Raw genomic sequence first — 23,877 nt, forward strand, 5'->3', positions numbered from 1 at the left:
CTGTGCCAGTTTGCATTCCCACCAACAGTGTAAGAGGGTTCCCCTTCCCCCACAGCTTCACCAACATCTGTTGTTTCCTGAGTTGTTAATTTTAGCCATTCTGACTATCTCCTTGTGGTGTTGATTTGTATTTTCCTGATGATGAGCAATGTTGAGCATTTTTTCATGTGGTCTGTTAGCCCTATCTGTATGTCTTCTTTGAGGAAATGTCTGTTCATGTCTTCTGCCCATGTCTTTTTTTTTTTTATTATTATTTTTTTAATGTTTATTTATTTTTGAGAGAGGCAGAGACAGAATGTGAGTGGGTTAGGGGCAGAGAGAGACGAGACACAACCCGAAGCAGGCTCCAGGCTCCGAGCCATCAGCACAGAGCCCAACGCGGGGCTCGAACTCACAGAGCTGTGAGATCATGACCTGAGCTGAAGTCAGATGCTTAACCGACTGAGCCACCCAGGCACCCCTCTTTTGCCCATGTCTTAACTGGATTATTTTTTGGGGTGTTAAGTTTGACAAGTTTCTCTATAGATTTTTGGATACTATCCCTTTATCCAACATTCATAGGGGAAGGGAAGGAAAAATAAGATAACAGAGAGGGAGGCAAACCATAAGAGACTCTTAACTACAGAGAACGAACGAGGGTTGCTGGAGGGGTGGTTGGCAGGAGATGGGCTAAATGGGTGATGGGCATTAAGGAGGGCATCAGTTGGGATGAACACTGGGTTTTATGTGTAAGTTGTGAATCTCACTGGGTTCTACTCCTGAAACCAGTACTACACTATATGGTAACTAATGTGAATTTAAGTAAAATCTTGGGAAAAATAAATAAGCAATCAATCAATCAATCAGTCAACCAACCAGCCAACCAACCCACCCACCCACCCACCTTAAAGCATACCACTATGAAATTTTAGAACACTAGACACACTGGACAGGCTCCAAACCAGAGAGAATGGGGAGAAAGAGCACCTTCGGATTTCTGAACAGCAGCACTGGAAACTACACAACAGTTGAGAGTTGCCTTCAGAGTTCTAAAGGAATTTTTTTCAACCTCCAATTCTATACCCAGTCAAACTATCATTAAAATGGGTTGATTCAGTAGATGTTCTCAGACATGAATCAGATTCTCAAGAAATTTACTGTGCTGAATTAAGTTTTCTCTTTTCCTCTGCCTCCCTATCAGCCTCACATAGGCAAAAATAAGAAATGAAGTCCTCTCAGAAAACAAAAGGAAAAATAAATTTTGAAGAAAATGGGTAATCCATAAATTTTATTCCTGAATTAATCAAAACCTTCCTTACTATCTTGGATTACATGTTAAGTGTTACTCCGATAGAGACTTGGTGCAGTAATACTTCATCTTGTATTGCCCACAACTCTCTTCCAGGCCATACCAGCACATTTGTTCACAGTATACAGTAAGATTTATTTCCATTGTTTCATAGAGAAGTCAGAAAATCTGTTTCGCAGTTACAAGAATTTGAAAAGTGTGAGTTAATCAAACCAAAACGTTTTTAGTTCTCATTTCTAGATTGCGGCTTTGAGACTTAAAATCTCGCTCGCTCTTCGGTATAAAAAGCCCTGTGCTCCTGTGCGGTATATACAGACAGCCAGACCCCACTGGAGCAGCTGGGTTGTTTAAAGAGTAGATATGTAGACGGTAGTCCCAGGAGGGTGCCAGCAGTGCCGCTGCCAGCCCTCGCTGTGAACTCTCAGGGCACAGACTCTAGCCCCTTCTGTTTTCATCCTCTGCCAGTGAATAAATTAGGTCAGAAAATGACCACAGAAGGGAAGAACAGAACCTTGGGAGGTTGGTTGTACAGTCAAGAGAGCTGCTCAGTAGCTAACAGTAGAAAATAAAGCAAACTGGGGCGCCTGGGTGGCTCAGCCGGTGAAGCGTCCGACTGCGGCTCAGGTCACGATCTCGCGGTCTGTGAGTTCGAGCCCCGCGTCGGGCTCTGGGCTGATGGCTCAGAGCCTGGAGCCTGCTTCTGATTCTGTGTCTCCTTCTCTCTCTGCCCCTCCCCCGTTCATGCTCTGTCTCTCTCTGTCTCAAAATAAATAAACGTTAAAAAAAAATTTTTTTTTTTTTTTTAAAAAGAAAATAAAGCAAACTATGGTGTACACTGAGGTTTTTCTCAGAGCAGTTCAGTTGTCCACTTTTCACAAAGATACAGCCTAGGGGCGCCTGGGTGGCGCAGTCGGTTGAGCGTCCGACTTCAGCCAGGTCACGATCTCGCGGTCTGTGAGTTCGAGCCCCGCGTCAGCTCTGGGCTGATGGCTCGGAGCCTGGAGCCTGTTTCCGATTCTGTGTCTCCTTCTCTCTCTGCCCCTCCCCCATTCATGCTCTGTCTCTCTCTGTCCCAGAAATAAATAAAAAACGTTGAAAAAAAAAATAAAAAAAAAAAAAAAAAAAAAAAAAAAACCAAAGATACAGCCTAAAAAGTGTCACTTTTTCTCTCTGATTTGTCTGTTTCCAACAATTAGTAGTTGATATTGAGGTAACTTAATGTTAAGGATGTCAAATGGGAAGTATCTGGCTTAATTACATTCAATGTACATTTCCTACTCCTTTGTCCACTGTATACAGAAATCTGCTTTTCAGCCCCTTTGAGTATCAGTTTGGTAGTGTGCCATTGCAGGTTTTCTTTCTCTTGCCTTACTCCCTTCGTGGGCTGACCTGCTTCTCTTCCCTCAAGATCGAGAATACGTGTCACTCTTGTATAGCTTTCCCTGTCCCTTACCCTCCTGCCTGTCTCTAGCCCCGAGGAAGTCTTGCTCCTCCAGGTGAGGGCGCTGAGAAAGAGAGTGGGATCCACAAGTGCTCTCCCTTCTAATGAGAAGAAGAGTGCAGGTGTCGTGCTGGCCAGGATGATACTTAGTACGTGAAAGTCCGCCACCTAGTTCTCAGTTCCTGCTCTGCCACTTAATGTGTGACCTTGGGCACCTACTTAATCTTTCTGTGCCTTACTTTCTGCCTCTGTCAATTGGATAAGAATAGTGCCTGCTGCATAGATTATTGTGAGGATTAGAAAGACAGTACATGACATAGTAGTGAAGAGCATGTATTCGGGGGCCAAACTCCCTGTGTTTGAATCCTAATCCACTGCTTAGGCGGTCTTTGTGTTTCTCAGATTCCTCATCTGAAAAGTGGGGTAAAAAAACGGCACCACCCAAAGAAATGCTTGGGTGGCTCAGCCAGTTGAGCGTCTGACTTGATTTCGGCTCAGGTCATGATCCCGGGGCTGTGGGATCGAGCCCCATGAGAGAAGAATCTCTCTCTCTCTCTCTCTCCCTCTCCCTCTCCCTCTCCTCTCCCTCTCCCTCTCCCTCTCCCTCTCCCTCTCCCTCTCCCTCTCCCCTCTCCCTCTCCCTCCCTCTCCCCCCCTCTCCCCCCCTTCCTCTCCCTCCCTCTCCCCCCCCCCCACTGGCACTCTTCCAGTCTCTCTCTCAAATTAAAAAAAAAAAAAAAGGACCTCCTACATTCTCATGTTTACAAAAATGCCATGTTAGGGTCGTTGCAAGCATTACATGAATTAAAATACATAAAATGTAGGCCAGTGTCTGGCAAATAGTAAACACTATGTAAGTATTAACTATTGTTAAAAGGCTTACGGAAGAGTCTATCCTATAGTATGCACTCAAGAAATAGTTGCTATTTAACAAGGAGTTCCCATTTTTCAACAAAGTTCTGTAAGTGGAAAGCAGATTTAAAGAGAAGAAAGCAAATTAAAGCCACCATATAATGCCACTGCCTTCCACCAGGATAGTTACAATGAAAAGGACGATACTAAGCACAACTAGAATTTTTGCAGCTATCCACAGTTAGTATAAGTTAGTACAACCACTTGGGAAAACGTGTGTTAAGGCTGAACTTACACGTGTCCTTAACCCAGCAAATCCTGGATGCATATGCACCCAACAGAAATGGCTGTTTGTGCGCACCAAAAGACAAGAATGTCACAAGAATATTTATAGGAACATTATCCTTAATAGCCAAAAACTGGAAGCAGCTCGAATAAGTCCTGTATGTTATAAAATAGATGAATAGATGAATTACAATAATGTGTGTATGTGTATTACACAGAATAAATGAAGGCAAACAAAAGAGTACATGCTGTGTAGTTCCTTTTCTTTCTTCCTTCTTTTCTTTCTCTCTTTTCTCTTCTTTCCTTTCCTTTCCTTTCCTTTCCTTTCCTTTCCTTTCCTTTCCTTTCCTTTCCTTTCCTTTCCTTTCCTTTCCTTTCCTTTCCTTTCCTTTCCTTTCCTCCTTTCCTTTCCTTTCCTTTCCTTTCCTTTCCTTTCCTTTCCTTTCCTTTCCTTTCCTTTCCTTTCCTCTCCTCTCCTCTCCTCTCCTCTCCTCTCCTCTCCTCTCCTCTCTCTCTCTCTCTCTCCTCTCCTCTCCTCCCTCTCCTCTTTTCTTTTTTCTTTCGTTTTCTTTTCTTTTTTCTTTTCTTTTCTTTCTTATCTTTCACAGCCAAACTAATCTATGGAGTTAGAAGTCAGGGCAGTGAGTCCCTTTCACAAGGGGACAGTGACTGGAATGCTCCTGGTGTTCTGTTGGCTTGATCTGGTTTGATGGTTACATGCTTGTATATTCTTTGTGAAATTTCATTCATGCTTATGATTTGTGCATTTGTATCTATGTATGTTAAACTTCAGTTTTAAAATTTATATTAAATCAGAAGATTTAAGAATTTTGGAAATGTTAATTTCTCAACTTGCCAAATGTCCCTGAAATTAAAGACTTTATATTTTTTTAAAACGTGGGTATGAACTACAAGGCCAGAAAATTATCCAGTCTGACCTCTAATCTTCTTCTTAAATTGTGTCTTCAAGGCTGTAAAAACGTTAAGTAACAAATACCTTGGGCAACATACTTTGAAATAATCATTCGTTTTCATTTCGTCTGCCACCTCACATATATATTACAGATTACCTGAATAACATGTAGATGCTATATATAAAACTTTGGTTTGGAGCTAGAGTCCATCTTTTCGGCTTTTATCAGAGTGAAACACTGACCCCCTGCAGATAAGATCTGGTGGTTTTAAAGTTTGATTGAAGGGGCACCTGGGTGTCTCAGTTGGTTAAGCGTCCAACTTCAGCTCAGGTCATGATCTCGCAGTGCGTGAGTTCAAGCCCCATGTCGGGCTCTGTGCTGATGCTCAGAGCCTGGAGCCTGCTTCGGATTCTGTGTCTCCCTCTCTCTCTGCCCTTCCCCCCACTCGTGCTTTGTCTCTCTCGCTCTCTCAAAAATAAATAAACATTAAAAAAAAGTTTTAAGTTTGATTGAAGAAATAGTTTTATGGGCTCCAGCTGTGAGATGTAAGAGGCAAGTCTGAAGGTGCTTGAATGAGCATTAGTCGTAATTGATGCTCATGCTTATTGCTTTGGTGTCCGTGATGCCGTTTTAGCAACTTAGTGAATTTCATCTTTGAAATGGAATTTGTTTTGTTTAGTCTGCATTGTGCCCAGATTGGTGATTGAAAACCTTACACTTTCGCAGAACATTGCTTCATGGCCCTTCCCTTTTCTGCTATTTTTATATCACATGAATCATTGCATATTTAAGCCATCTGCAAGGCCTGAATGGAATGAGATAAAAGCTGCCATCACTTAGATTGACAGTTGAAAAGCTGGCATTTATTCCACGTTTATTCCTGATTATCTTTTATATTTTAAAGTCTCGAACTTCATTTCAAGTTGGCTGGTAATGTCTCTGAGCCAAAAGTATCTGTGATTCACAGTTTCTTTTACTTGAACATTGGGTCAAAGGGAGGGGATCTGTTCTGCGTCACTCAGAAGAATCTGTTAGGGACTCAGTTGTAACTCACTTGAGATAATAAGAACAGCGAGTTCCACTCTTGTTTTAAAAGTATGTTGGTTTCATCAGCACAGCGAGCCCTCCAGTTTGGCAGACACTTCATAGGGAATAGTAAAAACACAAGGTTCCTAAATTGCCAGATGAATACTTCAGAATAAATGTGTTTTGAATACCTAGAATGTATCACACCCGTTAGATAATGGTCAAAAGTATTTCTCAGCATAGCCACTTTTTCAAGGATTTATCGGGGAAAAAATGTCTGGGGTGTTGCTTTAAAAGAGATTGAGGATTAAAAGTGCACACCACGCTTGTACACACTGACCTAGCGCTTACCCGCGTCTAGTAGGTTACGCAGGGCCCACAAAGCCTGTCCCGGCAGATTTTGTATAGTGGGGCTTTGCTCTGGGCTGCAGGAGCTTGGGGTCCCTGTGCTGACGTCAGCTGGAATCACATGGTTTAGGAGGAGCGTGCGGATTGGGTTCCTTCAGGTTGAAACCAAATGCCCACTGTCATTAGGTGTCTCCTCTTTGTGAATATTATACTTTGGTAACCCGGTAGTCATAAACTCTGGAACTCATAGAGGGAACGAAACATGAAAATACTCCCCTGTTTCCTGAAATGATAGACCAAAAACACAGTGATCACCTCAGCTAAGTATAACAAACTCTTCATTTTCAAAATGGAAAGATTTCAGACATGGAAAACTCTACTAAGAATCAAAGACTAATGGTACGGTTTTTATGTCTTTCCTACCTAACGGATCTCCATGTGATCTTGGGCATTAGTATTTAGTATTTCTGTTTAGCATTTTGGTTTTCTCCCATTTCACTAATGTACTGCAAATACTCAGAAGACCTAAATTTTCTTTGTAAACTATAGCAGTTTGAACATAGGTAACATTTTGATTCGGTTTTTTTCCCCTCTGAAGGGACAACTTGTAATTTTTGCTTAAAGATTGTTTGAGAACGACTGGGGCTGGGAATGTTCATTATTTTACACAATTCTTGTGAAGTAATCATATTTCTTTTCCACTCAACGTTGTCTGTTTCTTTGCTTAGCAGACAGAAGGGGGCGCACAGACAGACGGCCAGCAGTCACAGACACAAAGTAGTGAGAACTCAGAGAGCAAATCTACCCCGAAACGGCTGCATGTCTCTAATATTCCCTTCCGCTTCCGGGACCCCGACCTCCGACAGATGTTTGGGGTAAGTCTCTGAAGTCCCTTTGTGGGTTTACAATGACAATTTAATGTGATCTGCCAGGCGTGTTATAAGTCATCAGGACCTTAGGATAAGACTGCAGACAGATTGAGGTAAATCAGTGTTTCCATCAGTCTTCAGGAACTTCCGTCACCTAGTGCCATCACTCCTGTCATCCTAGACAATGGCTGTGCAGGTTCTCACATACACAAGGCGACCGTGCAACCCGGTTTGCCCGGGACCAAGGGGTTTTGTGGGACTTGAGCCATTCAGTATTAAAATCAGGAAAGAGACAGGAATCCTTACCTTTCAGAGTGTTACGAGCTCAATGACTTAATGTTTGGGAAGCAGAAAGTACCTATGTTTTGCTTTTACTTCCTTGCTCATAACTCAACCGCGTCAAGACCAATGTCTAAAAATCAGGAGTAGGGGGTTAGTTTGCTCCCTCTGACGTGTTCTTCCAGCCACTCGCTTCCTCCCGGAATCGCCATCATGAAGACAAAGTAGAATAGCAAAGATTTCAGTTGTTGGAAAGTGAATGGCTGCTGGAAATCTTCGGGTTTTTTCTGGGCTCATGTGTTGTTGCCTGCTTTAATTCGAGCAGGCTCTTGACGTAGGAGTGAGAGCTCATGGTTTAAAAAAAACCTTTGCTGTTGTAGCTGCACGGTGCTTTGGCAGAAAAGCAGGTGCCCCGCTTGAAGTCTCGGCTGTGGCCTCTTCGTGGTGACAAGACCCTGGAGCACAGTTTTGTCACTGACCGCTGAGTACCTGGAGTATTTTCTACACTGAAGCCAAGGCCAGCGTTGAGATTTAATAACGTTCTTGAAGTACTTGACGAACCTTTTTAGAGAAAATGGTAGCCAGCTGTTCATCTCCACAGAAAAGAGAGAGAGCAACAGAAACCATAAAGGGCAGCGTAAAGAATTTAGGTTATATTTAAGAGGAAGTTTCCCAGGAGTATGAGTTCTCTAGTGGACTCTACTGAAGGTTCTCTACTGAACAGAAATAATACGGAATCCTAGTCTCTGGAGATTGGTGAAAATGGAGTATATTCTCATGTGCTGCAAGCGTGTTTTCTCTGGAGTCAGAAAAATTGTGTGCGTTAAAGAGCTGCCTAGGCCGGTTATCAGTGATTTCTTGAGATGTGTTATCCTATACGGCTGCTAGGTGCCCGCGCAAAAACTTCTCCTTGCAAGGGACACCTGCTAGGGTTGCTCGGTCTTCCCCTGCCCGGTTAGCAGCTCTGTCTCGGGAGGACAGCACTGGTAAAGAGCAGGGACTCCATGCTCCATTTTCTTAGCTCTGCAGACTTGACGAATGGCTTCCCTCAGCCTTGTTTTCCTTAACCATTAAAGGAAGGCAGCCCTCGCCAGCAGGATGGTATAAGGACGCATTAGAAAATGTAAAAGGAAGCAAACTCTAAAACACCACTCAAATCTTAGTTTTTTGGATAGTCCTAGAAGTAAAATTAAATGCCCTCCTACCCAAAATAAGACAGTTTCCTCTTTCCTTTATTTCCCTAATGTTCTATTAAGCGATGAAACTGGAATCGAGCCCAGAAGTCTTACTCTAGAAAACGTGGGCTCTTAGGACATGTTTTCTGATACAGATAGTAATGCTTCAGCCCAATAAGAAAGCATGATTTGTTTCGCTCTTTTCATTTTTTTCACACTTCCCAAAGTCTGATTCAAAATCCAGGCAACACTGGGCGCCTGGGTGGCTCAGTAGGTTAAGCCTCTGACTTCAGATCAGGTCATGATCTCATGGTCTGTGAGTTTGAGCCCCGCCTCGGGTTCTCCGCTGTCAGCACAGAGCATGTTTCAGATCTTCCGTCTTCTCTCCCTCCCTCTCCCTCTCACGCATGTACATCCACTCTCTCTTTCTCCTTTTCCAAATATTTTAAAATACGTATATTAACGTCCAAGCGACATAGATAATTGGGGTCTAGGAGTCCAGTATTCAGAGGGAGGTGTGACCGAAAAGATACCTGGAGATTTATTGCACATCTCTCCCATCAGTTCATCCGAGTATTGACTACAACAGGCAGTCTTGTCAGCTGCATACTCTCCTCCACATAACGTCTGTGTTTTACGTATGCTCCCCTCCAGTCCCATTTAGGGAGCTAAACAGGTCTTTAGGCTTTGTGTTGTTAGTTTTGTTTCATTTCCCAAATGTTAAAATGTTTAGGGACCAAACAAAGCTATTACTTAAAATGCACTTGATAATGTTCATTGCCAAAATATTAAAATGGCAAATAAACGAAATCTGGTATAATGCCCACGAATGTTTAAGTACAATAGAAAACAGCGTGTAGTCTGTAGAAATGAGAACGTAGGTACATGTTTATTGGCTTGGACAACTGTTCATAGCATATTAACTTAAAAAATAAAAGTAATACGTGGAAACATTTCCTTAACAATATATGCCCGAGGAAAATCTGGGAAGGCTGTATACCAGCACGGGGAGATGGCAGGTTTACAGAGGATCTGCATTTTGCTTTTCCTATTTTCCTTTTTATTTATCTGTACTTTCTGACCTTTTTTTTTTTTCTTATAGCGAACATGGTTTGCTTTTATAAATTTAAAAAAAAAATAGGAGAAGAAAAATAGCCTCCAATAGTATATCTTTCTACTTAGGATTTGCTTCTTAAAAACCGGGACATTTCGAAAAATTAAAGACGCAGTAGTTAGGAAAACCCCTAGTTCTTATCCTTGGAGAAGCATGTAATAGGGTAACACTGCGCATATCTTCTGGAAACAGCTTCTGCCATACAGAGGTGGATAATGCATGAGTGGGTGGCCTGAATAAAGAATGGGAAAGGAGACATCAGCTCAGTGATAAGGAAAAATCAGAACCCAGTATTGGGACCTACCAACAAATAGAAAGTAACATGGAAGTCATAATAAGAAGTGAAAAGAAAAAGAAAAGAAAAAAAAAAAAAGATTCCTTTTTCAGGAGAAAATACAGTGTGTGGGTAAAAAGCTGACCGTGAATAAATGTTTTTATTTTTGTCTCTGCAGCAGTTTGGCAAAATCCTAGATGTAGAAATAATCTTTAATGAACGTGGTTCTAAGGTAAGCTCCCTCTCCGCATTAAGTGTGCTTGGTTCCTTTGTAGTTTTGTTTTAAATAGTAAGTAACCAGAAAACTAAAGCTGTTTCTCAAGCCTACAGAAAGTATCCCAAGTTATCTGGCTTGGATTAGATTATCTCTAAAAATAAGCTACCACATGGCCAAACTTTATTCTAGTACTTCCTCTGGGGGAGTGAGGGGGGAGAGGAAGAGAAGTGTGGGGAGGAGGGCAGCGGTGAGGAGGGTCGGGGTAGGAGACACCAGCCCTTTATTAGACCGAAATTGCCCTAACCTGCTTATTTTTAAGGAAGAGAGAGAACACTTAAGTGAAATTCTGTATGAGAATTCTAGTGTGCATTCTACCAGAACAACCCGGCTTTCAAAAATCAGACTTCGAAATGACAGACTTAGGACAAATGTGATATTTCAGCCATTTGGTTGGCTTCCTCTCTCTTTGGAATAAATTTGACAAGGCGTAAATATAGGGAGTAGTGACTCAGAAATTCGTGGTAAGCTGATTTCCCCCTTTGAGTTCTACCCAGATAGGCAAACTTTGGGATGTAGAACCCCTTTAGTGACAGATCTAGTAAGTTCAGTTTTTTGCATAAGGATGCCGTTAGTAACAGTGCACCATTCGCTATAGGTACTCTAAATGTGTTCTGTAGGAGAACTGAACATTTTAATACAAACTTGTTTCCCCCTCGTCATTTATTTACCATTTTAAATTTCCCAATCTATATGATGTAGAATTTCCATGCACTAAAATAAGCAGCAGTGATTTTAGGAATGAGGGAATGATGAAGTCTTACAGTGGTGTTGTGAAAAAATGTTTAATGAACTGAATTTCAGAAAGTTTCATTTGACAGTTTTCTTCCTCCTCAACAAGTGAAATGCACCCCACAGGCACAACCAGCTGCGACCAAGCTTGTGAATATTTACGTTGCTATGTTCACTCCTACGTGCATTTTTAGGATAGAACAATCTTTGAGTTAATTTTTCATTTGTTTATCTCTTCCTGAACTTTGAAAATAGCCCTTGGCTATAGTTTTATCTCGAAGAATGTAACTTAAGTAAAGTTAAATAAAGCAAATAAATGAGTTAATATTTACCTCTTCAGTTTCCTACTCCAAATCCACCGTACCTTGGGAATTAATAGCGTATATCTACAGAGTCATATATATATATCTGCCCATCTAAACGAACACCAATGTATATACTGTTCTAATGCTCCTGATTATTATTCCCTGTATAGAACGCATCGACACTGGTAGTGTTTAATTCTGACTATAATTATTGTTAATCATTAAAGAGGTAATTATACTCTAAGCTTCCAGTTTTCAGTTAAAACAAAAAAGGTTAATATGCCTATGGAGAACTTTCTCCAGCACTTAACTTGGTAAGTATTTTTAAAGTGAAATCTGTTCAACCTATAGCCAGTAAAACTGTTGATGCTTGTAATTTCTTCACAGTGGATTTCTATTCCTTTGTTGTATAGTTTGCTTGTATTTTTTGTGACCTTTTTAGATACAGGGTGGAAAAATGACAGTGGTTCAAATATGTATCATAAGTACGTGAAGATTATATGCCACGCTGCTTACCCAAAGTCGTAGTTTAAATGTTTGTAGTTTTAAGTGTATGCACTTAAACTGTTTCTAACTAGACTCCAACAACCCGAAGCCCAATATGATTTCATCAGGTATTGGGAACTTGCTCCTTACCAAGAAAATAATTTGATTGAATTCTTGTGAAGCAAAGGAAATTGATCTTTCTTAAGGCTTCTTTCATTGACTTCAAAGATTTGCCTACTACCCAAAATTGTTTAATTTACCCAATTCAATTGCTTCTCCCCTGTAATTTTCATTTTTAAAGGACACAAGCCTTCCTTTCTCTTTGGGGAATCTAAAAGCCTTCTCTCCGTTCGATGCTGTGTCCTCACTGCCCCCTTTTCTTTGGGCTGCTGAAGAGTAGACAGTGTACTTAATTGGTAATTGTTCTTAAAGCACAGAAGGCACAATTGCCTGGGTCTGCCTTTAAGGACACTTACAAAACCTGTCTTCATCCTTTGCCCGACTTCTTAGCTGTCACCTAAAGTTCTTTGCTGCAGTAGGTTCCCCAGAACTGTTCAGAAACTTGTTAACAGAGATTTATTTTGGAGTCAAAACCTAGGTACCTCTTCCGGATCCACCTGACATAAATTAATGAGTACTTTTCTTTCTGTAAATAAAGTTTATTTTCTCATTTCCTTTTTGTTTGTGGTTGACTATAAAATTACAACATGCCTTGAAAGGAACCGGAGATAAGGAGATTTAAGTGGTCCTATTGTGCAGTTAACAGTTGCTCAGTCTTTTTGTGAGTGCTTTTCTGTACACAAATGAGCTTTATTAAATTTTTTTTTTGAAGCAGTAATGGAAAAACGAGTCACAAAATAATTCTGAGATCAGCGATACTTACATGTAAAACAGTTATCAGTGGAACAATTAAATAACCACAGGCCTCCAAAACAAAAAGCAACTCTTTACCATATCTTCTTCTCTATAATGAGACTGTCAGCCTACGGTTTGAGAACATACCCATTTCCAGACATAAGTGAGCACTGCCGCGTTGCCTCGCCCATCCCCTCCCTGCCTTGTCAACATCCTCCTTCTTCAGCTTGCCTGCAAACATGATTTCTTCGTTGTTGAGTATTTTCCTTTTTTCTTCTTCGACCTTCATATTCTGGATCGGTTTGCCTAGATTATGGAATGAACGTGTATCGCTTACATTCATACACGTACAGAAATATATGCATACATTATTTCACGTGATATAAAAAATATATATTTGTTAACTCCGTACTCCTTTGTAAACGCATAAAGTCAGCCGTATGTAATTTTCTGTGATTAACTAAAACAAAGGGGACTCTCCTTTGAAATCGTTCGATTAGGCTATATGGTAAAAATGCTACCCCTGCCCCAAAAATGAATACACTCAACTAGAATCTACAAAATGATTATACTGCTTTGTAGAACATTGTTGATTCTCCACAGGTCACCAGTCATAACAAAGTATTACTTTGACAAACAGTAGAAACACGATATATTGGTAGAGTGGCCAGAGTTCTGGCTTATCTAGGATAGTCCCGGTCTATACTTGTTGTCTCCGTGTAATTATTACTAGTGTCCCCTTTCTCCCTCAGAGTGTTCCAGTTTGAACAACAAATCGTATTGCCCCTCCCCATATAGATGATCTTCGAGTAACAGCTTTTAAAAAGCTCCCTTTTCAAAACTGTTACGAAGGAAAAACATGATTTTTAGTGACTAGACAAGAGAACAGCCATAAATCGTTAAGAGAGCATGGTGCTCACTACTATTCTCATGCCTTTTTTCTCACTCGATCTTCGATAGAACTCTAAAGAACGCATTGCATTCTTTAGCCAGACGTTGCTTTCTCTGCTGGATACTTTCAGTGACTGAGAACGTGTTGGTTTTCAAAAAAAATGGTTTTACGTTTTTATTTAAAGTACAGGTAGTTAGCACATAGTGTGATATTAGTGTCGGGTGTACAATACAGTGATTCAGCACTTCCACGGGTGCTCGTCACGACAGGTGCGCTCCTTAATCCCTGTCACCTGTTTCTCCCACCGCCCCCCTCCCCTGTGATAGCCAGCCATCACTTGGTTCTTGATAGTTAAGAATCTCTTTCTTGATTTGTCTCTCTCTCTCTCTCTCTCTCTCTCTCTCTCTCTCTCTCTCTCTCTCTCCTTCTTTTCCCTTTGCTCCTTTGTTTCTCAAACTCCACATATGAGTGAGATCATATGGTATTTGTCTTTCTCTGACTTACTCAGACTTCCCACCATTCTGTTCGCTATCACCCAGCCCCGTAACGGTCTGATAATTACCAGGCTTATTAAGTAAAGAAATACACACGTTCTAAAATTTTTTTTTAATGTTTTTATTTATTTTTGAGACAGAGACAGAGCATGAGCAGGGGAGGGGCAGAGAAAGAGGGAGACACAGAATCGGAAGCAGGCTCCAGGCTCTGAGCTGTCAGCACAGAGCCCAACACGGGGCTTGAACTCACGGACTGTGAGATCATGACCTGAGCTGAAGTCGGACGCCTAACCGACTGAACCACCCAGGCGCCCCAGAAATACACACATTCTAATGTTTACACTTTCCATAAAGTTTGGTCGGCATACTTTTGGTATAGTTGTGGCTTGAAGGGCCATGTGTCGTAACTGCTAAACGTAGGAGCTCTTTACTTGTGCAAACAGTGCCAATTATTAAGTTCACTGAAGGACACAAAATAGAGCGCAGCGACAGTTACTGAGATTTCCAGCAAGTTTTTAGCTAACGTGTTCTCATTACTTCTCTCAGGTGGATTTCTGGAATGATGGGATCTTGATTTGGGTTAGGCTTCGGTTTAGGCTGGAGTCAGAGAAGATAAAACCTCTAATCCCATCCCCAGACACAAGTAACGTGCTGTAATTTCTTGCCTGTTTCCCTGGATTTTAATTTCTTGCAAAGGGAAATTATTCATTTCTTTCAAAATATGATCAAAAGACTGTCTTTGAAATTGTACTAACTAGGCCTTTGCTTTTCAGTAAAATTTGATAGGCGAAATGGTTTTCATTATACTTAAAACTGAGTTAACAGTGCATGTATTTCCAAAGGGCTTAGTTTGTTTTCTTTTGTTACCATCTTATGGGTTTTAGTTTTATTTTTCTTTCATTTATTTTGTTTAACTTCTGTGTTCTGGCCATACCCAGGAGAACGTCTGCTTTTGATTTCTCCCTTAAAACTTACATGGTAAATTTTTCTTTCTCATTCTTCTGAGATGGAAAAACTCAAAGATTATCCACATTTAAGAATATTTTGACAGTGCTCGTCCTGTGGCTTGTTATTTATTGCAGCCTGAGGCCAGGCTAAAAAGGTGGCGGTTACTCGGCTCCTGGCGGCCCTTGATGATAAGTGGGCGTGATAAGTGTGTGTCACTTCAGCAGAAGTTTTGACCTCAGCAGAAGTTTTGACCACAGCCATACTCCCTCCCTCCCGAGAAATACACCATTCCTGAGTTTTCAAAAGACAGCTAAGATAGCTGGTAAATCACTAATAGAACACTGATATATTTAAATTATTAACACAGAAAAACTTTGGGAACTGAGAGGTGTAGGTTATACAGGATAGAGCGTAGAGACCTGCGTCGTCCAGCAGAAGTGGCCATACTGAACGCTTGGAACATGGCGTCTAAATTCAGATCTGCTTTTAGTGTAGAATACACACTGCTCTCAAAGACTGACCAGAAAAAAAGGCATATTGAACATCTCACTGATGTTTTTGTATTGATGTCATGTCAAAATGGTAGCATGTTGCATATAGGTTGTCTTGAATAAAAATACGTTACTGAAATTGCTTTCATATTTTTTTTTACTTTTTTAATGTGCCTAGGGGAATATTTAGAATTACATTATTGACTTGGGTTATATTTCTGCCTGATAGCACTGGTATAGACAAACATGTCGACATCATTTTTTTTTTAATTAAAAACAGAAGTCTACTAAAAGTTTACTTTTTGTTTATCTGGTTTCTGTCTTCTTAAACCTGAAGTATTCACTCTTGTGAAGAATTTGAGATTAAATCTCAGTTCGACTTTGTGGCTGTTCTGACTGGTCATTATGTGTTCCTGATTGATACATTATATAATCATTTTGAAGCTCTTCTAAGGAAGAAGTGTTAGGTTTAGACATAATTTTATTAAGTTTTTTCTTTTCAAAGCAAGAGACCCAAGACTTAATGTGAATTAGATTTCCGAGAATGAAGGGACATTAAAACATAATTTCATTTAAGCATATTTTCCTGTTAGTAATTTTGTAAGCCTGGATAATCTGTGAATATCTTTAGCTCAATTCCTGGCACATTTTCAAAACTGAAATTTTACTGAAGGAATGGTACGTTAAATTTTTTTTCTCAAGCAGGGTGTCTGGATGGTTCAGTCGGTTAAACGTCCGACTTCGGCTCAGGTCATGATCTCACAGTTCGTGGGTTCGATCCCCATGTCATGCTCTGTGCTGACAGCACAGAGCCCATTTCCAATCCTCTGTCCCCTCTCTCTCTGCCCCTCCCCGACTCATGCTCTCTCAAAACTTAATAAACTTCTAAAAAGTTTTTTTCAGGCTTTGAGTTAACATCTTTGAAACCAAATTGTAGTTAAGTTGATGGAAGATCACCTCTCTAAAGTTTCAGCATGAGAGGAAAGTATTAAAGAACAGTGCTCTAAAAATACTGTTTATACTTCTTACCTCCCTAATCACGGACTTCTGAGATGTATATTTCCTATTGCTTCTGAACAAAGTATCACAAAGTCTGTGGCTTAAAAACACAGACATGTATTATCTTACAGTTCTGGAGGTCAAGGTGTTACAGGGCTGCATTCTTTCGGGCGGCTCTAAGGAATAATCCACTCCTTGCCTTTTCCAGCTTTTGGAGGCGACCCGCATTCCTTGACCTATATCCCCACTTCATCTTCAAAGCCAAAAATGGCCAGTCCAGTCTTTCTCAGGCTGCTACACTCTGTCTGATTCTGTCCCCCATCTTCCCCTCTTTAATTTAAAAGCACCCATTTAATTTAATTTAGTGATTACATTGGGCTCACCTGAATAATCCAGGATAATCTCCCTATCTCAAGATCATTAATTGAATCACATCTGCAGAATCCCTTTTGCCAGGTAAAGTAGTAACATTCACAGGTTCCAGGGATTAGGGCGTGGACAACTTTGAGGGGGGGGGCATTATTCTGCCTGCCACAAAGCCTGTTTATCTACAAAGGAAAGAAAGAAATCTTACCTCTGCTTCGTATCAGGAAGTCCCAAAGTATCAGCAACCTCCTCCTTTAGTCTAGGTAAAGATGCTTGTGAAGATTGCTTTATTTTTACATTTTTGGTATCTAGATGAGCATTTCCTTTGGAATATAAGCACTTTTCTTTATAAGACATTTGAAAGTGAAATTTTGTTCCAGAATATTAAAGTCATTATTGAGAAAATCTTAACACAAGCAGACTTTGATGTTAAACGTTGTCATTTGCTGGCTGTAAAACGTCCGTGCTCGTGACACCACCCTGCGTTCTTGTGGATGTTATTACATCACAGGTGTCCCATCAACACAATACAGAGAGGAGGATCACAGAACACATTTAGCAATTAGATTTGAAAAAGGAAACTACAAGGATTTTAAGACTCGGGTCGTTTAGTTAATAGGATACTGAACTTTGGTTTCAAAGCTTAATTTCTCCTTTTCTTCCCATTAGCTGTAGGAAGAAGGCCTTGTTGATGCTTGGGTACTTAACACAGTTTGACGGTCTTTCTTTATGTTAAAAGTAAAACCAACAGATTGGTCCTTTCTACCCCCTGGTTGTATTTAAAAGACAAGTCTGTGAGTGTGTGGGTGTGAAGATACAGTCATAATGCTAACACTAAAAACCTAGGTAGTAGTCTCCACATCATCTGTTATCCAGCTACTAACGTATAATTTATTAACTTAACCCAGGGGGCATATAATGTTTGAGACTCTGAGGATCTGTTGGAATACAGTTTTAATACTACTGCAGTGTGATAGAAAACCTCCTCACTGTGACCTTTCTTGCAAGGTTTTTTTTTCTGTTGGAGGACTCTCCAGGATTGGAGAGCTGGCTTCCTGTGTTCAGCAGATGCCAGTGTGATGACAAACCGTGCTGTCACTTAGGAACTTGAGATCCAACACGACACCTCCAGTTGTTGATGTGGCTATAACACATTTGTATCAAAATGTGATTCTGAAAATGTGTTTCCATTGATATTTTCAGCATACTTACATCTTTAAGGAAAGTATTAATTAACCCCATAGTACCTCGGTACAAGAGAACGTTTTCTGTCAGCTCAGCTTTGCATTTTCTAGAGTATTTGTGGTGATATCCAAATTACAGGCAGAGATAACCCACTGGGATCCTCCGTGGATCACCACCCAACCATAGAATCAGAACGCAAAGTAATCAGAGCCTTCAAAATGACGGGAGTTGCTTTTGTGAAATCTTTTTTTTTTTTTTTTTTTTAATTTTTTGACATATTTGTTTATTTTGAGAGAGAACAAGCCGGGGAAGAGCAGAGAGGGAGAGAGAACCCAAGCAGGCTCTGCATCATCCACGCAGAACCCGACACAGGGCTCAATCCCATGAACCGCAAGATCATGACTTGAGCGTAAATCAAGAGGCAGACACTTAACTGACTGAGCCACCCGGTGCCCCTGCTTTCGTAAAATCTTACAGAACAATGCATACCATTTACCATCCCAGATAAGAACCTGTTTTATATGTATATGGAAATGCTCATCATGGAGAACAGCAGAGCTTCAGTAAAAATAAATAACAAATGAAGGGTTCCAGGTTGTCCTACCGCGGAATGTTCAAAGAATGCCAGAGGGACAGTGAAGCTGTTGAGAAATTAGCACTTTCCCAAAAAATCCTAAGAATTTACTACTCACAGATGTAAATAGCTTGAGAGAAGGTGATAGTTACAGAGTGGAAAGATAAGGACAGAGTGCCTAGGAGGCAACGGATACAGTGCTTGATGAGAGAGTCACGTAAGTATATAGTGAATCCTGGTGATTTTGACGGAGAATTTTCAGATAAATGTGAACATAGGAGTAAGTGGGTTGACCCCCTGGCTCCTGGTTTGTCTACTTAATGAAGAAAAGCTCCATATAATTTATTTGTGTACAGTGCACAAATAAATTAATTCTAACTGAGTAGCAGCTGCATTGCTGTTTTATGGTATTCTTTTCGTGGCGAATAGTGTACAACTGATGTCACTAACCTAGATCTCATTCCCACTGCCTTTTGATTATTCCTTTTTTCCCCTCTATATGGAAAATCACTAATACATTCAGTAGCAGATGTCAGCTTCAACAAATGTATAATTTAGGCAGATTTGGATAAGCTCTTTTCTGGAACTCAGCTGAACCTATTTTTACTCTGAGTGCCAGTCATAATTGACTGCCCCTTGCTTAGTGATATTTTCATTAGCTTAGATGAACACAGGTGCTCTCGTCTTCCACACCCAGTACCTACAGAATTGTAGACCGAGACTGTTTTTTCGGTTATTCTGGCCCCAGAGGAATTGTGGTGATACAAGCAATAGGCAAAGTGGGGCTAGAATGATGAGCTCTCCTAAAAAAAAAATCTCTTTATACAGTGAATGCCCCTAAATATAAGGTTTCATGGAGAAGCTGCTGGGGAATGGCAGACTTAATTATGTGATTTTGTTTTTAGTATTACGTAAAGGGACGTGTGTATTAACAGCATGAATTGAAAGAGAAAGAACACTTAAAAAAAAAAGTTCAGATTCTTGGTGAAATGGTTTGACCCGAGTAACTCTAAACCTTAATTTTGGTCTGGCCTCACATGCTTTATGTTTTACTTTATTATTGTTACTGTTGTTAATTACATTATCATTATTATTGTTGTTGTTGCCATTATTATTACTATGATTATTACTACTACTACTGCTACAGTTCTTTATTCTTTTATTGGATTTAATTTCCCTTCACAAAATATGCATGGGCCAAAAATGTGACTAGTACTGCCAATGTGGGTTTCATACTGTGATATTTTTTCTCTGTTTACCAAGAGATCAGTATTTCAATATAACGATACGCATGTTTTCCCCCCTTCTCCCGCTGCATGCAGGGATTCGGGTTCGTAACTTTCGAGAATAGTGCTGATGCAGACAGGGCCAGGGAGAAATTACACGGCACCGTGGTAGAGGGCCGTAAAATCGAGGTGCATGTCTTCAATAATTCAATTTCCGGTTTATATTTTTATTTCTCTCTTTCGTGTACTGCCCCCCTTATTTCACATTCGGAACCCTGTCTCGTCTGTGTGTCTGCACACACGTGTATGTGTGTACGTGTCTCTCTGTCCTTCACCTTCTTGCACTAAAATGTGTACAAATAACCCTTCTACCCTCCTTCCCTCAGTTTTCAGTTGTGCGGGGGTTTTCATTTTGATTTACTTGTGTGCGTGTCTATGTGTATTTGTTTTTCATTTACTTTTTTCCTCCGAAATGTTCATCCTTCTGCTCTCTTGATTTTTTTCCTTTGCTTCAGTTTGCGAGACTCCATGTGAATACCTGTGATCAGGCCAAAACGAAACTAACTTTGTAAATGTCTAAAAACAATCCAGCTTACGACATTGTGTCCTGTATTGAATCAAAGATCCAGCCAGTATCCCCTTGTCAGGAGGCCAGTTCGCCTCCATGAGCGTGTGATAAGGAATTTAGAAGACCTTAGAGGTTGTGGGGGCGGGGGAGAAAGAACCCAAATCTCATGGGGTTTTTGAATATATTTAATGTCAAGAATGTCAACCATGAATGGATAAAATCCTCCGACCGAGGCTTTGACGGCTGCCTGGCGAACGTGCTGTTCCGTGTTCGCATCGGCCACCTGGTGTTCACCAGCCCTTTTGAACAACGCAGTGAAGGTTAACTGGCCCCTTTCCCCTTGCCCAGTTTTTTAAAGTATTGAAATATAAAAGCCACCATTTTGAGTAAGATGTCTGCATATTTTGCTTTCTCCCTCCCTTTCCAATGGTTTAGCATTTAGGGCCCTTCACTTGACTCCCTCTTTCCATGGTAACTATACACAATGCTGGCGATGGTGCCCGTGGGCGGTAAGTGAAACAAAGCACTAGAGAAGAAGCTTTTTAAATTGTTAATTACAAAACAATTAAATAAGAAAGAAAAAGTCCATCTGCCATCTCACATTAACACTACAAAATGTGATTTGACTTGTTCCTCTCCCTTTTCCTTTCCCCTTTTTATTTTCAATGCTGTTGAGTAATGCCGCCTGGACTTTGGATGTACATATTGTTTGTAGCAGTCTGAGCTGTTTGATTACTGACGTCATGGTGATTTTTTTCCCCCTTGCACATCTTACTCAGAGTTCCTGAACTCCAAGTTTGGCTGGTTTTATTAATGCACTCCCTGCCCCTACTTCCTTTCCTCTTCCCCGGACCTCTGTTTGTAGCTCTGACTGTTCTCTCCTTGCCCTTGACAGCTCTCTTTCCTGCCCATGATACCCCTTCCCGCCCCCACTCTCTCTTTTCTTTCCCCCTCCCCTGCCTTGCTGTGTTCTCTCTCCCCGAGTTCGGCTCCCATCCTTCTCCCTCGGCCGCTCCCTGCCCCTTCCCTCTGTTCCCTGCAGCTGCTGGGTCTTTGCTGACCGGTGGTTTCTGATTGGTTCTGGCCATTTTCCTGTTAGTGCTTGGGTGCTTTCTGCTCTAGCAGCTAGTGTCCGCTCTGACCCCCTTCTAATCCTTGTCTGTAAGAACCTCGCTCTTCACTCTCTCCCTTCTTTTCAAAACTGATTGTTTTTTCTTTCTTTTATTTGTGTGTGTGTGTTTTAACTGCATGCTCTCAGTCTCATCATTGTTGTATCCCATTCTTTCTTTTTAAATGTGAAATGTTTATATTATTTGGTGGCTCAAACTCGAGTAAATGGAGTTTCTTTTCCTCACAAAGGAAGATTACCACTATGCAAATCCGAAAAGACCTCTCAAGATGTTTTTTGATTCCAGTTCCACCTAAAATTGGTCTCTCCATAACACGGATTTAGCACCATCCAAACTTAACTGTAATGTAAATCCCCAGAGGCGAAGCAAGACGTCTCTGTTCGGTGTGTTTTGTAATGCTTTTGAAAGCTGGCCTGTTTAATGACCTGACGGCACGGTACACAGTCAGGTTCTGTGGTGACGTTGCACCCTCCTTGCAAGAGCTTTAAGCTGGTTCTGACACTGGGCTGCAGTTTTCTGGCTTCGAAGCTCCATTCGTCTCTTCCTCATCTTTGTAACATTTACTCACCCTAGCACTGAGAATGCTCTAAACTACGCAGTTCTGTAATGAGGGTGGACAGTACCATAAAACAAAAGAAACATAAAAGAACTGAACAAATAAGGCTTAAGTGCCTAATTTAAAAGCCTTCTGAAAGCATTGTTCTTCAATGGATAGACCACATAGTCTAGAAAATTCAGAACGGTCCTGAAGCCGGTCAACATGGGAATCTAAGTTCTGATATCTTTTTTTTCTTTTTAACTAACCTCAAACAGCAAAATCTTGCACAAACATCAAAAGTGCTGAACATGAGAACGGGTGAAATCCACAGATTTATTTTCTTATCTTCCTGTAAATCTTATTTCCTGACCCATGTGGCAAGCCTCTGTTTTACTAATGAACTTCAAAGTTCATGTGCAAACAGAGTTGTTTCCAATTTACTTTTTTTCCATAATTCAGAGACTTCTCTATTTAAGAGATCTCCAAAGAACTTGGCAAATGTGTCTTTTCTTTGGAGTACTTAGTGGTAAAATAGCCCTAGTTTTCCATTTGGAGACTAAGAAACTGCATTTTACTCTTGTTAGCCTCATTTAATAAACACTTTAATTAAAATATGATATATTAATATTTTATATTGCTATATTAATTGTTGAAATCAATATTCTCTGAAATTTACATTTTATTAAACTGAGTGCTGTGTTACTGGATGAGCAACTCCGTGTTCCCTAACGTGGTCTCCTTTCTCCCTGCCCCTTCTTTCTCCTTTGTATTTTTAGGTGAATAATGCTACAGCACGCGTAATGACCAATAAGAAGATGGTCACACCATATGCAAATGGTAAGAGATCACGCATCATCTTCAGAAGCATGTCATTTGTTCTTGTATTAATACAGGAACTTTTTATACTCCTCAAAGAATCTCAGTTTCAGTCTTAAGGCAGCTTGTTTAATGAACATGGAAGTATTTTCTTTACCTAGGAGAATAGTTTATTTCTGCAAATTCGCTTCTTTTCTTAGAACTAAGCTGAGTTTTTAAGTTATTAAGCTGTAATGGTCTCAGTAAAGTTCATCTGACGCACAGCGTGAACACATCATTTGAGGTTACCTGTTAACCCAATGGGGGATCCCACTAAGGCACCCTCACTTTTAGCTGCTGTAGTCGTTCGTGATACGTTAGGCTTGTCCGTAATAGGTGCCCACCACTGCTCACTTTTACTACTGACTCCTGCCCTCTCCTGAGCATGAGTGGACTAATTCTTGACCCCTTGCCCTCCTTTTAAAGGTATGCTCTGAGATAAAAGTCGTGGCGCGCGTGCGCATTTTCTATTTTCTGTCCCGTGACCCCATGCTATATAGTGGGTTTCAGAAATGTTTCTCATTGAGAAGGAAACATTGTGAATATTTTGCTTAACAAAAACAGAACCCTTCCATCACTCGTCAGTCTAATCTGGGCTCACGTTATCTAAATGAGCTGGAACTTTATTTGAATCTGCCGTACAAGCAGCGGTTTTGCCAGCTGTGTTCTACGGGGCCACTTGGGGGGGGTGGAAAGGAAGCCCATGAATGGGGTCTTGAGACCTCCAGCAACTTCTCATTTTCCGTTGTGTACTTCAGCGTTCTGCATAAAATTTTATCTAGAGCCAAATGGGGTGTTTTCTGTTTTGTAAAAGTTCGAATCTACTGCTAGAGTATGACAATATGTGCTGGTGATGTCTTAAATCAAGGATAAGTATCTTAGTCTATTCCATGATGTCTTCAATAGATAGATTTAGCCCCGCTTTTCAAACAGATGGTACAGATCAGCATAATTTGCATTTATTGGCCTAACTCACATTTTCCCTACCATTTTTATCAATGGTACATCATGTGATACCACCACCTCCCCCTTTACCTCTTGATATTTTTTCACTGCCATCACAAAAACAGACGTTTCTGCAATGTTTGTTTGTT

General features: G+C 40.7%; 1 protein-coding gene across 31 annotated transcripts in view; it reads left to right on the forward strand.

The window, feature by feature from the left end:
* RBFOX2 (RNA binding fox-1 homolog 2) overlaps window positions 1–23,877 on the forward strand; it is a 287,236-nt gene that overhangs the window by 239,094 nt on the left and 24,265 nt on the right. For 23 of the 31 annotated variants that reach the window (XR_009265356.1, XM_058741415.1, XM_058741419.1 and 20 more), the window contains 4 exons: window positions 6,883–7,029; window positions 10,044–10,097; window positions 19,789–19,881; window positions 22,705–22,765. Coding sequence is in view for 30 of the 31 variants with exons in the window: in XM_058741415.1 (XP_058597398.1) it covers window positions 6,883–7,029; window positions 10,044–10,097; window positions 19,789–19,881; window positions 22,705–22,765 (355 nt within the window). In the remaining variant the exon portion in view is untranslated. The remainder of the gene's footprint in view (window positions 1–6,882; window positions 7,030–10,043; window positions 10,098–19,788; window positions 19,882–22,704; window positions 22,766–23,877) is intronic. The other 8 variants (XM_058741416.1, XM_058741418.1, XM_058741424.1 and 5 more) reach the window with 3 other exon arrangements.

Source organism: Neofelis nebulosa, chromosome 8 (assembly GCF_028018385.1).
Source record: "Neofelis nebulosa isolate mNeoNeb1 chromosome 8, mNeoNeb1.pri, whole genome shotgun sequence".
In the NCBI taxonomy this organism is placed as follows: domain Eukaryota; kingdom Metazoa; phylum Chordata; class Mammalia; order Carnivora; family Felidae; genus Neofelis; species Neofelis nebulosa.